The sequence below is a fragment of the Megalobrama amblycephala genome, linkage group LG18, assembly GCF_018812025.1.
Source record: "Megalobrama amblycephala isolate DHTTF-2021 linkage group LG18, ASM1881202v1, whole genome shotgun sequence".
NCBI classification, from domain to species: Eukaryota; Metazoa; Chordata; class Actinopteri; order Cypriniformes; family Xenocyprididae; genus Megalobrama; species Megalobrama amblycephala.
The window spans coordinates 6,646,307-6,669,768 of NC_063061.1; the positions used below are offsets into that span (position 1 = coordinate 6,646,307).

A 23,462-nucleotide genomic window follows, 5' to 3' on the forward strand; every position below is an offset into this window, starting at 1 on the left:
TTTCATGGCTAAGTGTTCTATATGCTAACATGCTTCCTTGACTCTGGATGAGGTCCTTATGGAATGACATTTGAATACTTGGTTAATAGGCTACTTAGGTTATGGAGACAGACATTTTTGTTTTATGTTATATTTATGAGGGACAATGGTTCTTGGAACTAAGAAGGTGGACTTTTTCTAACTCTCTAAAAAAAATGCTGGATTAATAAGGACCATTTCTAGGTAATTTTGACCCAGCTCGTTGGGTCGTTATGCATTATTTCATTTGCCGAGTTGTTTTTTGGACAGTGCTGGATCAAACAACTGGATATTGCGTCATATTGGAGACAAGAATCTACTTTTAAAACTAGAAAATTATTATTATTATTTACACTTTACAGTTAGGTTGATTAGTTAAACATTAGTAACCATATTAACTATTAAACTAACCATAAGCAATACATTTGTTACTATATTTACTAATATTCGTTAATGTTAGTTCATGAAAATACAGTTGTTCATTGTTTGTTCATTAGTTCACAGTGCATTAACTAATGTTAACAAGATTTTAATGTTTTATTAAATGTTGAAATTAACATTAACAAAGAATAATAAATTAGTTAAATTAAATTAGTTCATTATTAGTTCATGTTAACTAATGTTAACTAATGAACCTTGTAAAGTGTTACCATTATTTTTAAACTGATTGATTACCTTTAGTTTTCAAACCATTTAAGTAAATTATTGTTCTGACTTTTGTAGGTTTTTGTACGGTGCAAATTAGCATGAAAGCAGACTTTGCTATTAAACAGACACGCCTGTTTTGTTAAGGCTGTGATGTATGTTGGTTCTTACCAGGTAGCCTATTAACTTTAAACTTATATTGTTAAACAACGTATTGTTAAAACAGTGAGTCAGCTTGTAAAAAGTAATCATACCAACAGTTGCAGTGAACGTACTAAAATTGGGTGGGGAACGGCTTTTAGCTGAAATAGAAAACTATTAATTACAGCCTGACAAGATAATTTGCAGAATAAAATCCAGTCTATAATAAGAGACAATGACTTATGAGGGGAACACCCATGTGTTATAGCATGTGTTCTGTGGTGTTGAAAAGATAAAAATATGTTAACCATTTAAAAATAGTGAGCGCTACTGCTCCGAGTAAAAGTAAAACTGTTATATGTTAAAACTGTAAAGAATATGTTTAAGCCTCACTTATTCCTGCGGTGTTAAATGTGTTTAGCGCGGTAGTGTGAATCCAGTTAAAACTTGCCCCACTTCTTACACCTTTTCATAGAAATGAAGAGAGACCTGGCAGAGAGATAGTCTTTCACAAAAAAATAGGGATATTTCAGATGATTTAAATGTCATCTGTTTTACTTTTGTTTGCTGAAATTGATGAACGGTCAATGAATGCGCATCGCTCAAAAAGTCAAGTCAAGTCAAGTCACCTTTATTTATATAGCGCTTTTTACAATGTAGATTGTGTCAAAGCAGCTTTACATTGATAACTGGTACATTATTTTGGCTGCACAGCAGCTCTTAAAGAATAGTGTCAATGCAGGCAGATCAAAGCACTGTTGAATAGCAAATGTCAAGTCAAATGTCAAGTGTCCCCAACTAAGCAAGCCAAAAGCGACAGCGGCAAGGAACCCAAACTCCAACAGGTGACATCAGATAGCAAACAAGTGGCAAATAGGTGTTAAAATGGAGAAAAATCTTGGGAGAAACCAGGCTTAGTCAGGAGGCCAGTTCTCCTCTGGCGAACAGTGCTATGTTATGACTCAGAATGCTATCATAAGTCCGATAGGATTGCAACATTCAACGTATTTATTTCAGTTCCATCCAGTTGAGGATCGTATTCATCACGCCGATATGGACGGTTGTTGAGAAGCTGCGCTACTGGTTGCCGTGTTGATGAAGCCTTCACAGTGGATGATCTAGTTGACTCAATCTCTGCTGATACTTCAGGGCTGCGTTGTGGTCGTGTCAAGGTGCAGGTCCTTAACTACGGTAAACCTCGGGATAAACAGAAAGACTAATATTAGCGTAGATGCCATTCTTGTAACGAGTACATCTGGTGTTATAGGAAGTGTTACCGGTTCCGGCTGACCTAATTTATGCAGCCTAATAATACTTTAACGGATTTGAAAATATAAATTGATAATGTGTTATGTGTATGCCAGGTTAAAGAGATGCGTTTTTAGTCTATATTTAAACTGACAGAGTGTGTCTGCTTCCCGAACAATGCTAGAAAGATTATTCCAGAGTTTAGGTGCCAAATAGGAGAAGGATCTACCGCCTGCGGTTGATTTTGATATTCTAGGTATTATCAGCTGGCCTGAATTCTGAGATCGCAATAGACGTGAAGGACTATAATGCATTAAGAGCTCGCTCAGGTACCGGGGAGCTAAACCATTTAGTGCTTTGTAAGTAATTAGCAAGATTTTAAAATATATACGATGTTTAACAGGAAGCCGTTGCAGTGTTACTTCATACTTCCTAGTTCTAGTAAGAACTCTAGCTGCTGCATTTTGTACGAGCTATAGTTTATTTATCAGGCGAGCAGAACAACCACCCAGTAAAGCGTTACAGTAATCTAGCCTTGAGGTCATGAACGCATGAACTAACTGTTCTGCATTTTTCATTGAGAGCATATGTCGTAGTTTAGATATATTTTTAAAATGGAAGAATGCAGTTTTACAGATGCTAGAAACATGGCCTTCAAATGAAAGATTGGTATCGAAGAGCACACCCAGGGTTCCTAGCTGACGACGAAGACTTAACAGAGCAGCCATCAAGTGTTAGACAGTATTCTAGGTTATTATGTGAAGAAGTTTTTGGTCCAAAAATTAGAATCTCTGTTTTTTCTGAATTTAGTAGTAGGAAATTACTGGTAATCCAATTTTTTATATCAGCTATGCATTCTGTTAATTTTGTGAATTGGTAAGTTTCATCAGGGCGCGAAGAAATATAGAGCTGAGTATCATCAGCGTAATAGTGAAAACTAACACCATGCTTCCTAATGATATCTCTTAAGGGTAGCATGTACAGAGTGAAAAGCAATGGTCCTAGTACTAAGCCTTGCAGTACTCCATATTGAACTTGTGATTGATATGACATTTCTTCGTTTACTACTACAAACTGATAACAGTCAGATAAGTATGATTTGAACCATGACAATGCAATTCCACTAATGGCAATAATTTTTGAGTCTATTTAAAAGAATATTGTGATCAATAGTGTCAAATGCAGCACTAAGATCCAGTAACACTAATAGAGAGATACAACCACGATCTGATGATAAGAGCAAATCATTAGTAACTCTAATGAGAGCAGTCTCAGTACTATGGTACAGTCTAAATCCTGACTGGAAATCCTCACAGATACTATTTCTTTCTAAAAAGGAACATAGTTGTGATGATACTGCCTTTTCAAGTATTTTTGACAGAAAAGTGAGATTTGAGATCAGCCTGTAATTGACTAATTCTCTAGGATCAAGTTGTGGTTTTTAATAAGAGGTTTAATAATAGCCAGCTTAAAAGTTTTTGGTACATATCCTAGCGATGAAAATGAATTGACGATATTAAGAAGAGGATCTATGACCTCTGGAAGCATCTCTTTCAATAGCTTAGTTGGTATAGGGTCAAGTCAAGTCAAGTCAAGTCAAATTTATTTATATAGCGCTTTTACAATTGGTAATTGTTTCAAAGCAGCTTTACATATTAGAAGCACAGAAAAAAGGGAAGTGGTTAAGAATAAGCTGTACAAACAAGCGTGGTAATATGTAACATATACAAGATGGTGCTACATTAAGCCAATGTCGGCTGACTCCCAGGGGTGGAAAAAACCCCCTAGGAGAAAAACCCAGCGTGCTAACACTGGGAAAAAAGTCCTAGGAGGGAGAAAACCCCTTGGAAGATATATATAATATATGTAAATGGATATGGAGATCAAAATCTGAATTATACATTTTATTATAGAGATTAAATATAGATTATATATAAATATATGTAAGCGGATACGGGGATTAAAAACCTGAATTATAGATGCAGCCAGAACTGGATCTGTAGGCCCATTGTCTCCTGGGCTACGTTGTAGTCAGGTCCAGACACAGGTTCTCCATCTGATCTGGATACGGCCTGGATCCAGCACCCGGAAAACCTCAGGATAAGCAGAGAGACAGATATTAGCGTAGATGCCATTCTTATTCTGATGTACAGGTATATCTAGTGTTATAGGAAATGTTCTCGGTTCCGGCCGACCTAATTATTGCAGCGTAACAATCCTTTAACGGATTTGAAAAATGTTAATGTATTGATAATGTGTTATGTGTATGCAAGAGCAAAGAGATGTGTTTTTAGTCTAGATTTAAACTGACAGAGTGTGTCTGCTTCCCGAACAATGCTAGGAAGATTGTTCCAGAGTTTAGGTGCTAAATAGGAAAAGGATCTGCCGCCTTCAGTTGATTTTGATATTCTGGGTATTATCAACTGGCCTGAATTCTGAGATCGCAATAAACGTGAAGGACTATGATGCATTAAGAGCTCACTTAGGTACTGGGGAGCTAAACCATTTAGAGCTTTATAAGTAATTAGCAAGATTTTAAAATCTATACGATGTTTAATAGGGAGCCAATGTAATGTTGACAGAACTGGGCTAATATGGTCATACTTTCTGGTTCTAGTAAGAACTCTAGCTGCCGCATTTTGGACCAACTGTAGTCTGTTTAAAAGCCGAGCAGAACAACCACCCAGTAGAGCGTTACAATAATCTAGTCTTGAGGTCATGAATGCATGAACCAACTGTTCTAACATCTAACAAGGGTCTAACATACATGTTGTTGATTTTGATGATTTAACAAGTTTAGGCAATTCTTCCTCTCCTAAAGCAGTAAATTAATTTAATTTTTCCTCAGGGACACTACAATGCACTGCATGGTTATAATTTTTTCTCTAATATTATCAATCTTGCAAGTAAAGAAGTTCATAAAGTCATTACTGCTGTGCTCTCTTTGGAAACATCAGAAGCTGAAGCTTTATTTCTTGTTAATTTAGCCACTGTATCAAATAAATACCTAGGGTTGTGTTTATTTTCTTCTAAAAGTTTTGAAAAATAGGCTGATCTAGCAGTTTTTAAGGCCTTTCTGTACTCAATTATTCTCTCTTTCCACGAAATGTGAAATACTTCTAGTTTTGATTTCTTCCAGCTGCGCTCCATTTTTCTGGCTGCTACCTTTAGGGCCCAAGTGTGCTCATTGAACCATGGCATTGGATTAATTTCCTTAATCTTTTTTAAATGCAAAAGAGCAACTGAGTCTAATGTGCTGGAAAAGACAGAGGCAATAGTTTCTGTTGCAACATCGAGGTCTTCGAAGCTGTCTGGTATGCTAAGGCGATGAAACTGAGCAGGAAGATTATTTATAAAGTGATCTTAATGGTAGAAGTGATGGTTCTACCATATTTATGGGAGGGAGGCAGTTTAGCTGCCTTGACTAAATGTAGTATACACGAGACTAGATAATGATCTGAGATGTCGTCACTCTGTTGCAGAATTTCAACAGCATCAATATCGATTCCATGTGACAATATTAGATCTAAAGTATGATTACAACAATGAGTGGGACCTGACACGTGTTGTCTAACACCAATAGAGTTTAGAATGTCTGCAATGCCAATCCCAATGAGTCTTTTTTATTATCTACATGGATATTAAAATCACCAACAACAAGGACTTTATCTGCAGCTAGTACTAACTCTGATAGAAAATCAGCAAATTCTTTGATAAAGTCTGTATGGTGTAAAGAAAAGCCTTGCACTGTAAAACCTAACCCTAACCCTCAGTTGTTCTAACCCTTTAGCTTTTATTAATGTTCAGCAATTTGTTGAATTTAGTTGTAAAAATGTTGTAATCTGTAGGCTACTATTCACATACTATGCCTTTGTCACACAGAAATCCCACTGGTTTGAGTACCATTTTGTCAAGCAAGATTTTTTGAAGTGGGACAATTTTGAATAGAAAGTTTATACATTTCCTCCACTTCTGCAGTTAGCTTTCTCTCTAGTTGCCATTATGGTGATTTGTGTTCCCTTTGGTTGGGCACTTGGAACTTCATTTACATGATTAACTCTTTTCCATTGCATTGATGCACTGATGTAAAATAATCACAGTTATTTGTGGTTTCAGAAGAAAAGTAATAAATACATTATTTTTAAAAGGTGACCTAACTTCTCATACCCACTAGTTGTGCCAATTTTTGCAATCAACCTTGCTTGAGTCACACAGAAATCAACATTCAACATGCAAAACACAACAATGGTAACCAATAAATTAATGTTTAAATTAATAAGACTCACCATTACAAAAATGTTATTTGATGATTTTATTGTGCTAATACTTACACAAGAAGCAAAACAAACAAACAAAGCAATTGCTTAATTTATTAATTCTGCAATGCACTCTGGGAGTACACTGTTACTCAGTTAAACATCATGTCAGTTAAACTCAGAAAAATATAGTAAAGTTTATCAACATATTCATGTTTTTATAATATGGCTTCTGAGGCAATAAGTTTGCAAGGTTTTTTCAAGTTAATAAATTGGAAATTTTCTGTGTATTGTGTAGCCTATCTTAGGGTCGGTGTTAATCATTATTGCACCAGTTGAGAAGTGCGTGTCATAAAGATTGTGTTTTGACCATAATTTATCCCCCCAGACACTAGGGTAATATAATCTCAGGAACAAACAAAGGGATAGCACCACTTCTTATGAACTAAAGTCCTGACCGAGTTACAGTGTTGGACTTTGAATTTAAATGGTTAGACCATGCTGGACAATTTTATTGACAAATTGATAAAATATTTCACAACAATACATATTTACCTATTTGATACAAGTGGAATAAGACTTTAAAAGAGGACACTGACATTTTGCATTACCACACAGTGCTTTGACATGAGCTGTTATACACATCTGCACCACTAGAGGGCGCCACACGAAAGACCGCTGATGTCGCTGAACCCGAAACAACGGCAGAACATGTCAGCACCGCCCCGCTTCATGGTTACAGAGCAAAGTTCATGAAGACATTGACCACCTAATTGTTTTAAGATCATTCAAGTATTAGAACAAACCAACTGAGTATATAAACCCTTTTTGAGTGAGATTGATACCAACGCGTGATTTTGCCAGGATTAAACAATGAAATGTGCATGGGGTTCATTTTTGTTGGAAATACTGTTATAAAACTATTAGAAAAAATAGACAGGACCTGAATTATAATACACAACGCACCGATCTGCACCAAAACATTTTATTCTATAAAAGGAGTGGGTAATCACAACTGTACAAGGGAAACTGACTTTTAACACCATTTCTCACAGTATCAAAAACCTTGTGTTTTCCTTGCTGATCTTTACACACTTGTTCTGTACAAATACAAAAGAAATAACATTAATTACTTGTCTTGTTATAATGATAACTGCATTGCACTGAGTAATATAGTACTGGCCCATAAGTTACTGCATTCAATATAAAATACCTATGATTCTGAAAGTTTAAAAGAGAATTTAATGATAACCACACTTGCACACATACACTCACACGAAACCCCAAACCCTTTCATGATTCAAGCACAAGATTGCATACTATTTTAAACAAATCAGATACAAGTGATGATAATCAAACATGCTCAGATAGACAAGGATGTCACAAAATTCAGTCGTGGGCACTTCATTGACAAGGGGCTGACTCCTAACAATATGCCATCTTGGAAAACAATAATTTAAATTTAGGATGATATGAAGGTACATGTCACCAGCATGTCTTGTAGTAATTAGAAATAGGCCATGCATGTGCTATGAATGGCCATGGTTGCACACATTTCATGGATTTCATGTGGATTATCAGTGCTTATAGGCCACATCTGTCAGGGCACCAATGCTTTGACATGCTCACCGACGTAAAGAAAACTCTACTCTCCATGCAACACTTTAGGGGTGTACAACACATTAGGGATTCAATTTAAGAGATTAAAAAAGAAATAAAAAAATACATTTCAAAGAAAAAACTAAAAAGAGAAAGAAAATGAGTATTTCACATTATCTAGTCAGTGTTAAAAATAGAAATCCACCCGTTACATTTATTCAAGAACTTTGTAGATTATATACAATATGTACATTAACTCTTTAATTATTCATTGTCTGTATGTCTATGAACAGTTTTAAAAAAGAAAGGGATTGCAATCAAATGCATATACTCTTCTAGAAAGATGTGCTTAGTAACGTTTAAGTTGAAGCGAGAGAACAATACAAACTTGCGACTACATTGCTCTCTGGACCAAAGTTTTTGTAGCTGCTGCAGACATGCACTTAGCTCTCAAAGGCTGGAATCAAACAAGCATTTCTTCTGAAAAAAAGCATAATGCACACTTGCTCAGCTGCTAGCAACGGAAATTATGACCATGGCAATGAGTGCTAGCTAGAGGGAAGAAGTGTCCAGGATACCCTCTCGTCAGATTTATATGGACTCTGCCCAACATTTTCATAATATCACTGTCCAATAACTTCAACATATTGTTGGGGTTGAGGGGTTATTTTTGCATATCATGCATATCAGGGCAGGAACTGTTAAGACATGTTTTGTCACTGTGAACTAGGTGCAAATAGGGATTTTCAAGGTGCCTCACAAAAATAGGGGTCCCAGTATCGAACCCCGAGGAACTCCGAAAACCTGTTGCGCAAATCAAATTTGCACATTTACTTCAATTAAGGCTCTGATGGGCTAGAAGTAACAATGCATCTAGACATCTCTACTATTATATCTCCGATTATGTCTTCTTTACAAATATGCAAACAAGTGTGCTTATACACAGACATACACACACATACACACCAATTTAGTAAGATCCCCCCTTTCCCTGCGAGTTATGTTGTTTTTTTAAAATGTTTTTCACAGCCTTATGAAATAATATCTGAAGGTTAGATTTACACATATCAAAAGGTGTTTTTTATGTTAAACTCCATTATTGGCAATTAAAATGTCTTTAAAAAAAAAAGAAAAAAAAGAAAAAAGAAAAATACTGTTTTTGCGCCAAACTATTTTTGGGAAGATGCTTAGACAACACATACTAATCAAATCAAGGAAAATATTTTACAAAAATTCACAGTCTTGTCAGCTCCCTGCCTCTACTTCTCATTTCAAAACTCAAACCAAAACTATTTATAAAAAACAAAAAAACAAAAACAAACAAAAAAACATCTAAATCAAGGTACATCTTCAGCTGTCTTTACAATGCACTCTATGTTAACTTCCATCCACACAGAAACGTATAGGCCCCAAGATGCATGTAGAGCTTTGTATACAAATTTAGGACAACAAAAAGTTCGGATAAAATGTAAAAATTCGAAAAGGCAGCTGTAGATGTATATCCAACCCTTGTTGACCAAATTTATTACATAACTCTACCTTGTTGACCAAATTTATTACATAACTCTACTTTTTTCCTAACCATCTTGCATAAAATCCTTTATTTTCTCATAAACTTCTATACTTGTTTCAAAAGAATCATCTCAATAAGGGGTACCTTCCCCAATCTTCACTCTCTGCTTATAGCAATGCTGCGAGCGGTTTGCCTTTCTTATAGTCCCTTCAAGTAACGGCTAATGATCAGGCATTAAGATGGAGGTGAAGGTCACCAGTGGACGGGTGGTTTGTGGCTTTTAGAAGCTTGGCAGAAAACTGCAGACATGTTGACCAGGAGGGGTAACCAATATGATTGCACCATATCCTTCTCCATATTCAACACATATGTTCATATCCGGAGACTGGGGAGGTGGCGTCAACAGCATTTGGAATCCCCGGATGGGCGCGCATGTCTCCTGAGGAGCAGGCAGGGAGGTGAGGGCTGGGGAGGGTGGCGCAAAAATCACATCATGACATGGCGCCGTCGGTGAAGTGCCAGGTGGTCAGAGCGGGAGAAGCTGCGATCGCAGTCGGTGCAGCGAAAGGGTTTGATGCCGGTGTGCTTGCGAAAGTGTCGCGTCAGCTCGTCAGAGCGGGCAAAGCGCCAGGTACAGCCCTCCCATGTGCACTGGTATGGCTTTTCACCTGTAAAGGCATCACCACGTCAATATGACTGATATATATATATACACATACATACATACATACATACATGTATATATAAATATATTATACACACTTTCATTCAAAAGTATGGGGTCGATGTCTAATGCTCACCAACGCTGCTTTAATTTAATCAAAAAGACTGTAATAGTAAACAGTAAACAGTAATATTGTGAAATATTACAATTTTAAATTCTATTTTAATATAACTAAAATACAAAATATCATAAAATAATTTATTTTTGTGATGGCAAAGCTGAATTTTCAGCAGTCATTACTCCAGTCTTCAGTGTCATATGATCTTTCAGAAATGATTCTAATATTAGTATAAAAGAACAGCAATTATTTGAAACAAATATTTTTAACATTATAAATATCTTTATTGTCACTTTTGATCAATTTAATGTTTTTTTGTTTTTGTTTGTTTTTTTTAACTAAATAAAAGCATTAATTAATTTCAAACATACATATCTTACAGACCACAAAAAAGTACCTGTGTGTATTCTCCGGTGGGCTTTCAGATGCGAGCTCTTGGTGTAGACTTTGTTGCAACCATCATAATCGCACATGTGCACACGTCTTCTCTTCATGTCCGGCGAGTCGGGGTCAACTTGTATGTCCACATCTGTATTCATACTAGGAACAAAGTGAAACGTTTTAGCTATTAGGGTGTGGCGATCAGTTCAAGTCATACCAAACCTATCCATAGATTATCTAAAGATTAAGACCACATTTGAGCATGTGAAGGCAGGTACAAACATTCAGCATTATCTTCATGAGTAAAACAGATTAATCCATCAAACGTCCTTTGGATTACAGTGATCAAGTTAGATCAGTGATGCAATAAAATCTTTTATTGCAACACTCTTTACCCTATAAAGCCTACTGTATGATATTTGATACACAAATTTCTAAGGCCTGTAAATTATCAACATGATCAAAAACCTGTTGTACACAATCTACTAAAATCGCCTTTTGTCATTTAATTGTATATACTTTTTTTAGCAAGTTAAAAGGTCTTTTAGAATAATTCTAAATATGCCCCCCCTTAAGCCGGGCACACATTTAATGACTAGCTAAAACATTCTAAGACTGTGCTCAACATACAGCGATTGTTTCCTGCGACTGAAGCAGATTTATATACTTACACGTGGAATTTGAACACCGACTGTAATCGCAGACTGAACACAACTGGCTCTGACTGGACGCGTTTGAGCACGATCAGTCATAAGTATCAATTTACATTCATAATCGGCCTTACAATCGTTAAGTGTGTGCGCGGCTTTAGGTTTGTCACGCCGAATGGTTTAGGGAAACACACGGATGATGGAGATTCCAAGACAAGGACTTTAATGGCGAAACGCAGGAGATGAATACGTATAGCACGGACGTTATACATTGATGTGATACAATGACGACAACCGAGAAAAACTGAGAACAAAGAACATGTGACCAGGGAAACATACACAGAACACTGACATTACTCCCCCCTCCTGGAAGGCGTGACCTCGCACCTCAAAAAAGTCCAACCGGGGAGGGGGTGGGCACTCTGGAGGCTGGTAAGGGCGTGGCTCAGGGGGTGGGGAGCCTCCAGAGCGGCACCGTGGCAGATCTGGCAGGTCGGGGGGCCATGGCGGGTCAGGTGGTTCTGGGGGTCATGGCAGGTCAGGCAGTTCACGGGTATATGGAGTCTGGAACTGACTCAGGGACTGGAGCAGAGTCTGGAACTGACTCAGGGACTGGAGCGGAGTCTGGAACTGACTCAGGGACTGGAGCCCTCTCTGGACACGGGACGGGAATTAGAGCCCTCTCTGAACTCGGTATGGGAACAAGAGCCCTCTCTGGACTTTTGTCAGGGGCTGAAGCTGCCACAGGTTGCTGGTCAGGGGCTGGAGCCGTCACTGGACGCTGGTCAGGGGCTGGAGCCGTCACTGGATGCTGGTCAGAGGCTGGAGCTGTTGTGTGGGTGGCCCAAGCACACACAAGTGTTTGCACCAAGACAGGCGCTATGATGTCCTCTGGGCTCGGGAAGAAGGAGAGAGTCACCTCTGGACTCGGAACGAAGGAGAGTGTCGCCTCTGGACTCGGAACGAAGGAGAGTGTCGCCTCTGGACTCGGAACGAAGGAGAGAGTCGCCTCTGGACTTGGAAACGAAGGAGAGAGTCGCCTCTGGACTCGGGACAAAGGAGAGAGTCGCCTCTGGACTCGGGACAAAGGAGAGAGTCGCCTCTGGACTCTGGTAAGGGATGGGAACCATCACTGGACTGAGGTCAGGGACTGAATCCTGGGTGAGGAAGAGATGCAGAGCTGTGGCGGCAGCCATCTTGACCGAGGGCTCAGGCGTGGCGGCGGCCATCTTGACCGAGGGCACTGCCAAGTTTTTTTTTTTTTTTGGGTTGTGCCTAAAAACTTAACAAATGCATTTACAACCATGCAACTATCTTATTGAACTTTAATACATAAAGGAATACATCCTTTCCATTCAACTTTTGGCCCTCAACAATAGAATAATAACAAATAATAACTATTTCAGTCAAAAATAATTTCAGTACTCCTTTTGTTTTCCGGTATACTTATATATATATATAAGTTGTTTTGTGTACACAGAAGCTCCTTCAATGTTTCCACTAGGGCTGTGCGATATTGAAGAAAAATGTGATATGCCATACCTTGTTAAATAATGTGATATTCGATATTGCTTTAAGTTTGTAAAATCAATTTTAATTATATTTAAAAACTGAAAATGATAATACCAATAGGGCCTATATATGTTTCACATTCTATCTGGGAAAAGAAAGCATCATTACAACTTGACCATCAGTGTTATAGCATTCAAGTAAGAAATAAAGAAACTGCATAATCAAATGTAAAACTAAAACAGCATAGGCTTCACATAAATTAAATATACATTTTCATAAGATTTATAATAATAATAAACTAAAGTTATAAAAGTTATTCATTTTCTCTTTTTCTTTTGTTGTTTGATAGACAGCAGCATGTTTACTGTATTAGGCTGCTTTCACTTTAAAGGTGCCCTAGAATCAGAATTTGAATTTATCTCGGCATAGTTGAATAACAAGAGTTCAGTACATGGAAAAGACATACATTGAGTTTCAAACCCCATTGTTTCCTCCTCCTTATGTAAATCTCATTTGTTTAAAAGACTTCCGGAAAACACTCGGATCTCAACATAACACCGACTGTTACGTAACAGTCGGGACCATTAATATGTATGACCGCAATATTTGCATAATGCCAGCCCATTCGATGCATTAGACAAGGAAAGGCAGTATTAACGGCTGAATCTGTGCACAGACAAGGTAAGCAAGCAAGAACAACAGCGAAAAATGGCAGATGGAGCAATAATAACTGACATGATCCATGATATCATGATATTTTTAGTGATATTTGTAAATTGTCTTTCTAAATGTTTCATTAGCATGTTGCTAATATACTGTTAAATGTGGTTAAAGTTACCATCGTTTCTTACTGTATTCACGGAGACGAGAGTCGTTGCTATTTTCATTTTTAAACACTTGCAGTCTGTATAATTCATAAACACAACTTCATTCTTTATAAATCTCTCCAACAGTGTGTAATGTTAGCTTTAGCCACAGAGCATAGCCTCAAACTCACACAGAATCAAATGTAACCATCTAAATAAATACTTTACTCACATAATTCGAAGCATGCATACAGCATGCATGACGAACATCTTGTAAAGATCCATTTGAGGGTTATATTAGCTGTGTGAACTTTGTAAATGCACTGTATTATAGTCGAGAGCTCGTGGGGCAGAGGAAGCGCATCTCTTAAAGGGGCCGTGCTGAAAAAATCAGTGAATAGTTAATGATGGCTCAAAATAGGCAGTTAAAAAAATTAATTTAAATAAAACTATGGGGTATTTTGAGCTGAAACTTCACAGACACATTCAGGGGACATCTAGGACTTATATTACATCTTGTAAAAAAACAATCTAGGGCACCTTTAAGACCTAATGCACGGATCCTATTGACACGTATCCAATATCTTTCCCAACTTTTCATTTAAGACATAAATGTCTGTTTTTACATGAATACTCATTAAGACAGACATGTTGACATAACTGTCTGTGTGTGTATTTAACCGTTTGAGTATAATAAGGCACGAAAGAGAACTGAAGGGATCACACGCTGTCAGAGAGGCGGCTTGTGCGCGCACTTCGGGTGTGTGTGTGTCAGATTGTAGGAAGCAAAAGCCGAATCCCGGACATTTTGGCCGATTTAGAAATCCTGGCTGGACGCATTTTTTAGGTCTGAGAAAAAGAGGACGTATGGTCACCCTATCTTACTAAGACATATTATTGGGAGATATAGAGTGACAACTGATATTTATATGCATTTTATGTAAGAAGTTTGCTATACTGTAATAAAGATCTCATTCATTTACATTACAAACTATCAGAATTCTGTTACACTTTATATTAGGTATCTTTAACTACTATATGTACTTACAGTGAAAATAGGTACAATGTACTTATTGTGTTGATGTTATATGAAAAAACATTTCCTGCTACTGAAGTGGGATACGAGTAAGGTTAGGGACAGGTTTAGTGGTATGGGTTTTTTAAAAGGGTTTGTTAAAAGGGAAGGAAAGGGAATGGTCAACAATGTAATTATAGCTGTGTTTACAGAAGTTAATTACAGATGTAATTACATGCAGATAATTATAACATAAGTACAATGTATAAACATGTATGTACCTAAGTGCATTGTATCAAATCATTAACTTAAAATGTTAGTGCATAGTAGTTAAAGACACTACTAGAATTTCATCCTACTTTATAGCCATATAAATATCAGCAATCGAGTCAAATCTGAATTAGGGCTGTTCAACGATAATCGTGATAATCGTGTGCAAAATAAGAGTCTTTGTTTACATAATATATGTGTGTTTGTTCTGTGTATAATTATTATGTATATATAAATACACACACATACATGTATATAAATTGACATGGATCACTGCAGTCGAGTGTTCATTAAGCATAAATACAGCTAAGGAAGTTTGTCCTAGAAAACACATGCACAAACTCCTGAGTCAAACAGTAGGTCTAAGTGGATTTGAGCTGTGGTCAATCATAGAAAGAGGCATTGCTTTGTATTGTTCTTTTGGACTATTTCGATAAACCTGTTTTTGAAGCATAATGCATGGTGTTTTTGCTTCTTTTGTCTAATTGTTACAACTTACCCCAGCATGTGTCACAACCTACCACAGTAGTTGAATAGATTAGTAACAAAGGCAATGTGGGTAAAATAATGTGGGTACTTTGTATAAAAATTTTGAGTACTCTAGCTCAAAAATTCAGTGAGTTACCAATGCTGAAGCAAAAAGTGTTACAACCATACCCAGTCTCCCCTATATATATCGGCCATCCTGCTCTTTAAGATATCGGCATTGGCCATCGAAAAAATTTACAGGGTTTACAGGATTTACAGGGTTGAAGGTGAAGACTGTAATTTCTGCACCAGTAATGGCACCAAACAAAAATGACTGAATGAAAAATGAAAAATGATTGTTTCTTGCATATTCATCACAAGAAACTGGAGGGAGAGTGTCACAGAAAGGCAATACCAATTCTCCACATGAATCAACCCTTCTTTTGGGTTACATAGCAAAATTTTGGTCAACTTGACATTTTACAAGTTTTATGTAACATTTCAAGGTGCAGTGGTTTTGAACTGTGGCACTTTCCCCTTCTACTTCTTCTGTATAGACTAAAAGAATATTGTCAAGTCAAACTGGGAAAGATATAAATTAATTACAAATTGATTATAAACAAATAAATAAATAACATGGAAAAATATAAATAATAAATATATAAATAAGTGGAAGCCGGTGAGCACTCTTAACAACTCACTTTGCATCTGTAAATGAAGCAGGATGATGCTGGTGTAGCGGCAGATGCCGATTCAGTTAATGACGCAGCAACTATGTCTGTGCTCGGCATGGAAAGTTTCGTGACCTACTTTAGCTGTTCAATACGTTACTGTTTAAAGCTAAATGTAGTTCTATGTTGTAAATGTTAATGGCATTATTGCACTAGTGTATTGATTTGTATATCCGTGTTTGTATTTCCACTTAATCATGAGAGAAATTGATGATGGGATGTTAATTATTTCTTCATTTCACGTGATTAAAACAGATCGCTAAAATAATGTGATAAATCTAATTTCACATGCACATATTGTGATTTTATGTGTTTAGGTTAATTTTCTGAAATGTGTATAGTGCAGATTATACTAATTAAGTTTATTAAGCTTGTTAATAACACACTGTAAAACCGAACAGTGAAATTAATTAAATTAAATGAGTTTGTTTCACTCAAATAATAATGAAAGTTCATTGTACTTAATAGGAAAAAGTTGCATGAACTCAAAATTTCATTGTAGTAAGCTGAACTTAATATGATTGAGTAGAGCTGCAGCAGATTTCTAATTCCCAGCATGCTTTGCATTAGACCATATAAATAACTGTTGAAATTTAGTGTTATTTTGTGTGTTTTTGCACAAGATTAACATATGGAGATATAAGATAATGTTTAATGTTGTGTTATGTTGGGATTCAGGGGGGTTCTGTTATGTTAGTTTTGTAGGGTTACCACTGTGGTGAAGAGTGGAGCCTGTGGTTAGGTTGAGGATGAGCTGCAAAACATTTAAGACCACATATGTTATTTGATTACATATATGCAAGTATGTAATGACTCTCTGATAGTTATAATAGCATGTGTTATTTGCTATGTAACATTTATCCAAGATCTGAATGTGATGTTTATGTAAATAAACTGTATGTAATTAACATTATGATGAGTTGGGAAAGGGATGCTGGTGACGGGATTGTTAGTGAGAGACACCTGTGCACCACACTGGCCTTGATCCGCTTCCATGGCTCTCAGCCCCGCCCCACTTGTCACAAAAATTTTAAGTTCTACCAACTTTAAATAAATGAGTTAGTTTACTTAAATGTTTTGAGGTAATACGTTTCCTCAAATGTTCTGAGTATTCTGAACTTATTGGGTTTTACAGTGCATCATATGAAAGTGCTTCATGTTAAAAAATATATATACAAAAACTCCACCTTTCTTCTGTTGACATATTTGATGCTTTTCAATAAAAAAGAAGAGTGAAATCCAGTTAAGGTAAGATGTTACCCTCCCTTTCAAGCAGGGAAATTGTGCACACATAAAATAAGCTTGACAAATATGAAGCCACAAAGTCCTATAAAAAAGATGATAAAAAAAATAAGGTTGAAAAAAGGTGCACTGTGTATTTTATTTGCCACAACATTGTTTGGCTAGGGACTTCCTGTTTATCTGACAAATAGAGATGGGGTTTGATAAAAAATCAATACTGATATAATAAATATGAGCCTCTAATTTTTATGCATATGCATATGTAAAATAGCACCATAATGACACCTAGTGCAACAATACTAACTGGCCACCAGGGAGAGCTGAAGAGCAAGCGTGTATGTGTATCTAAATTCCATACAGCTGGAGATCATCCAGTTCAATGCCGATCTCTCTCCCTTTCCCTTCCTGCTCCAATACCCCTCCCCCAGCCCATGTCTTTCTCCCCTCCTTTCCTTCCTCTCTCTTTCTCAGCCTCTTCCTTTCCCCTCCCTGGCTGCAAACCAGTCCACTCCCTTTTCCCCCTCTTTCTCCCAACTAATTTCCATCGAATTTCTCTCTTCCAGCAATCACCTGACTGCATGTCTGAACAATTATACACACACCAGCCAAAGACTCTCTTGTTTTCCATCCTGCCCTGTCACCCTGCCATTTCTGTTTGTCCTTCTTTGCATTTTACTCACTCTTTAAAAGGTGTGACGACATTGCAAGTTATATAACATTGTTTACACCCAGTTTGGAGAGAACCCTGCCCAGCAACACACACACTTACACCCAACAGAAGAGGATGCATTCAGCTTGTAATCAACGCAAAGAAGAGCCATGGGCCTTCAGTGTGTTGAAGATTACATAATCGTCCAGAGGAGTGGTGCAGTGATGCCAATAGACCAGGGTGTCAGATAATCTACCACATATATATCCTGACATGGAGATATACAGAAGTATATGGACATGCAGATACACTCTTTCTCACCTGGGGTCCATCCCTTGCGTGCTAAAAGAGGCTGATCCAGACTCTGTGCCGCTTTCAGCATCACTGTCAGACTGATACTCCACTGGAGAGGTTGAGCCTGGCTTTATACGCACTGAAATGACACAGATGTGAATAAAACAAATTTGAGTGAAATACTGAATTGAAAAATCAACATGAATTTCTATATTTTTAAGTATTTAACTCTTTTGCTTTAATGACAATAATTTTATATTATTAAAGTGCCCCTGTTATGCTATTTTAAAGGTTTTGTTTTAGAGGTCTCCTACAATACGTTTACATGCATCCAAGGTCAAAAAACATACATTTTCACATAATATACATTGCAGCATCACCTCTTTTCTCACAGTGTCTGAAATGGTTCGATAAAGGATTCAGTCTTTCTAAACCCTCCTTTCTAAGAGCCTGCTCTGCTCTGATTGGTCAGATGGCCCAGTCTGTTGTGACTGGACGACTGCTCACAGCGCGTTGGAAATGAAACGCCTATTACCATACCTGAATTTCAGCCTCGGAGGCTTCCTCAACACTTGTTTACAAAGTGATATGAACAGTAACAATGGCATCAGTTGTACCGTACCAATTCGAGCCTGAGTCCTCAAACATTAATGGAAGTGCATTAAAGTGGATTTGCTTTCACAGTGCAGAAAACAACATCTCCTTGAGTGACATGTCGAACACAAACCAAACTCTTTCAGGCTTCAACTACAACTGCAGTGTTTGAAGGCCGGTCAAAGTATACATATTTCACAGGCAGCCAAAGAAGACTGTTGTCTATGGATGGACATTGTGCAAACCTAGGCCCTGTTTCCACCTGGTATTAAGATGCATTTTGGTCGATCGGATCACAAGTGGACAAGGGAGACACATACCCATTTCCACCTGGTATTTTAATCCATCTCTTTTGTCCACTTTCAACCAATTCTGTCCTGATTTCTTCAAGGGGAGGGTCTGTGGGCAGGTAAATGTAAGTTGTTTTTTTTTTTTTAGATCTTTCGATCTAATTAACAAAATAAGCTTGCACAATTTACATATGAATGCATCCGGAGATAACGGAGAAACATATGGAGAGCAGCAGGTTTAGTTTCTGCCCTGATAGCCGCAAGACCGGTCGAACACTGCGAGTGTGTGTTAGAAATCAGTAATGGTGAAGAACATTGTGCTTGGTAACGTATTTCATCTTCAAACCAAGTGTCTTCAGCCGAAAAAGTTTAAATCCCTTCTGGCAACTGCGTGCTCACCTTACACGTTAGATCAGTAGGCGGTCTTTTGTGGCTTTTAGAACACATTCAACCACATGAGCGTTTTCACTACGAAAACAATATGGTCGAATCCATTTTCGACTACCTCTGGAAGTCATCGAAAGTGGAAAAGCTCAAAACGTTTTACACGCCGTTTACATCTGTATTTAGCGTCGTCCACTTGTGATTCGATCGACCACAACAAATTTTAATGCCAGGTGGAAACATGGACCTACATAGGTTTGTAACAGGGAGGGAGACTGGAATTGCTGACGATTTGTTGCAGAAGTTCAGAATCAATTCTTTCTTTTAGGAGACATTAACTTTATTTGTTGTGCACTTTGATCTTTAAATCTTTGCAGACATTTTAAATTCACAAAAAGATATATTGAACTGCATGAAAGGTAATATTGAAAAAAGCATAACAGGGGCACTTTAAAGGGTTACTTCACCCAAAAATGAAATTTCTGTCATTAAAGCTGAAGTTCGTAATTTTGCTTCTTTGTCACTATCTCTGTTTGAAACCTGCAATTGCAGTTGTTTGCGGAATTATTATCTGTACATGTGTTGTGCCTCGGCATGGTTCCTCGGTGCGGATGAATCTAATATTTGCTGTCAATCACCACATCAGTGTGGATACTGTACTTCGGAATCACAGATTGTAGTCTTGGAAGTATGACCAAAATAAGAATTTTCACCAGAGAATGTCATCTGAACAAGTAAGTAACATGTCTGCCACTTTTATTCTGACTAACTGAAGGGAAAAAAAGCATTAGGCCTACAGTAAATCGCGCTGCCAATGGCGATTAAATCTAACGATCGCTTAGCTCACATCATGTCAAACTGCAAATTATTATTATTGTTATACTTTGTTCTCAAATTGTTAATGTTAACAACATCAGCATTGCGTGACTGTGTATTTAGTGTGTATTAGCGTTACCTGTAGATTTCAGTTTCTGTACAGTCAATTTAAACAACAAAAAAAGTTACGGACAGCAGCTTTAAGTACTCACCCTCATGTCGTTAAAACAAAACAAAAATGACTTTATTTAACAATTGAATTTCGTTTTTGTGCGCAAAAAGTATTTTCGTTGCTTCATAACATTAAGGCTGAACCACTGTAGTCACGTTGACTATTTTAACAATGTCTTTACTACCTTTCTGGACATCAAAATGTACAATGATGTTGCTGCCTATGTGTGGTTCAGAAACCCTCGGATTTAATCAAAAATATCTTAATTTGTGTTCTGATGATGAACAAAAGTCTTACGGGTTTGGGACGACATGAGGGTGAGTACTTCATGACAGAAATTTCATTTTTGGGTGAACTAACCCCCTAAAATGTAATTATTTTAAATTACATTTATAAACAATTCTTGCAAAAGATGTTAACACAGACTTTTAATGACTTTTCCCTGTCATTATAGAGGTAGCATAAATGCAATAGCATACATTTTTTCAGTTAACATTTTTGTGACGAGCAGGGCGGGCGAGAGCCGTGAGGGAACGGTGCGAGGCCGGTGACGCGAGTGATAATGAGCGTCACCTGCGAGGCGTGCCGGCCTCGAGTCTCTCACGGAGGAGCTCCGGAGGCATAAAAGGAGGAGCGACATCAGTGAAGGACGAGAGAGGACCAGGCCTGGACTTTACGTTATGTTTTATTATGTTTGTGTGGCCGGCAGACGTCCGCGAGGGTCTGCCGGCATTACTTTCGTTTTGTTCTTTGTTTATTTTACATTAAAGTTACGTTGAATGTTCGCCGGTTCCCGCCTCCTTCTTCCCACATTTACGAACATCGTTACAATTTTATTTCAAATAATTAAAAGGTTTTTAGTTTTAGTTTTAGTTATATAGTTATAATATAATAGTTATAACTATAACCTTGGCCTTTACATATTAACTATTATTTTTAGGTAAAGTACAACAATGTTGATTTTTTAACTGTATGTTGACAGATGAAAAACCTGTCAGTAACTGATTTGAAGTCTCACAACATAACAGTAAGCTGTGTTCGATTCACTATAAAGAATCAGCTCAAAAGAGTCATTTGTTAAGAAATCAGTTGGACAACACTGCTCACTCTGTCTGCATGCTTTTGTTTTTCTCATAAAAGTCATTCATCTGAGAATCAGTTGGACTACACTGGTTTGGGCTTTATGGTTATGATTTACTAAAAAGAATCGGCTCACAAGAATCATTTGTTCTGGTAATGGATGGACAACACTGGTTATGTTGTATGACTTTTATTCACTACAAAAAAGAATTTGTTCGGGAATCAGTGGTTATGCTGTATAGTTTTTTATTTATTCGCCATTAGAATCATCCATCCATCCATCCATCTATCTATCCATCCATCCATTCTGTTCACGTTTTCGGGTTGTTTAAAAAGCCTCCCACTAAAATGAGGTGTGAGTGGAGCACTGGGCCCATTTCTCAAACAAGCAATTAAATCAAATACAGAAAAGCCTTCCTGCCTAAAATTTAATTCAAACAACATAACTTCCAAAACCTAATAATATTCAGACCATTATTTTAAATTTGTAAGAAGTCTTCTTTGTATGTTTTTGGCAACCAGATAGTTCTCGAGTCCACAGGACAAAGAGAAAAAAAAAAAAAAGTTAAATTTATGTTCCATACTGACACGGGGTGTGGCTAATTGAGTACTGGGCTGATATCTCTTGATGTGACATTCAACCAACCACAGAGGAGATGATATGGAGATGCCCCAGAGTTTTCAAAGATTATCTTCTAAATTGCTCCAAGTTACTCAAAAGAAAGAAAAAAAAGTAAGAAAAAAAACCTCTACAGCCTCTCACTGGGGTGTTATGGACCTGCTCAATAAAGCATGCTGAGTCCTCCACCTTAGTAGTTTTCCCATAAATTGAGTCCAAAAGAAACTGATCTACATTATGGTCTCTTTGAAGATCGTCCACACCCAAATAACACAATTCACTGACCTTCATAATCTCTCCATTACATTCAACTGGGTTTCACAGAGCTACATACAAAATTAATAACCGAAAACAAAAGGAGCCAAGCACAACTCGTCCCTGAGTTTGGACTTTGGGGTTGAATCAGTGTGTTAAGCAAGCATTAGCATTTTTCCATAGTGTTATTTGGGTGGGGTTCTCCCATTAAAAAACATTCAGCAAATTTTATTCAGCATTTTTTGTGTGTTTAAATGTTCTTATTACTGTCCAAGACCTGCATGGTGTCTTTCAGGGGAGACTGAAAGCCGAGAGATTAAAAGGGCAATGGGAAGGAAAAGACCGTGGTGGACCAAACCATTTCACTCTTAAGAGGGGTGAAGCATCACTCTGTAACCTAAATATCAATGGTTCTTTCAAAATATATCTCATGGTAACCATAGTTTCGTCTTGGGAAAAATTGTGCACCAAAGTTTAATACTTAGTCTAAGGGATTTGTTTGAAATCCCCAAAGACTTTATTGATACAAAGACGGTGCACTCGTATTACTATGAATGGAGAATGTGCAATGCGCAATATGGTGGAATAAATCCTTCTAAATAAAAGAGTCAATCGGCAATTGGTAAAATTATTCCCTCACTATACCTTTAGAAGCTTTGGTTGCTATAGAAACAGAACAGTGTTCTGAGACACACATGCGTATTGGCTGGTCCAGCCTGAAAAATAATTATTTTTTGTCATGATTTGAGCATTTAGAAACTAAATTTATAAGCAGTGTTGGGCACGTTACTTTAAAAAAGTAATTAGTTATAGTTACTAGTTACTTTTTACAAATAGTAACTGAGTTAGTAACTGAGTTACGTCATTATAAAAATAACTAATTACCAGGGAAATTAACTTGCGTTACTTTAAAAAAAAAATTAAATCAAATATGTCAATTAACTTGGATGCCCCCAATATTAAATATAAGTTTAAAAATAAATTATTATTTGTTTAAGTAGGCCTATGTTATGTTTTAAATTTATCTATGAT

The 23,462-nt window shown here is 37.1% G+C and overlaps 1 protein-coding gene across 3 annotated transcripts in view; it reads right to left on the minus strand.

The window, feature by feature from the left end:
- Nucleotides 1–7,277: 7,277 nt before the first annotated feature.
- klf8 (Kruppel-like factor 8) overlaps nt 7,278–23,462 on the minus strand; it is a 91,138-nt gene continuing 74,953 nt past the window's right edge. For all 3 annotated transcript variants that reach the window (XM_048165346.1, XM_048165347.1, XM_048165348.1), the window contains exons 4-6: nt 18,248–18,359; nt 10,600–10,742; nt 7,278–10,088 (exon numbers count right to left, since the gene is read on the minus strand). In XM_048165346.1, the coding sequence (XP_048021303.1) occupies nt 9,907–10,088; nt 10,600–10,742; nt 18,248–18,359 (437 nt within the window). In that variant the 3' untranslated portion in view covers nt 7,278–9,906. The remainder of the gene's footprint in view (nt 10,089–10,599; nt 10,743–18,247; nt 18,360–23,462) is intronic.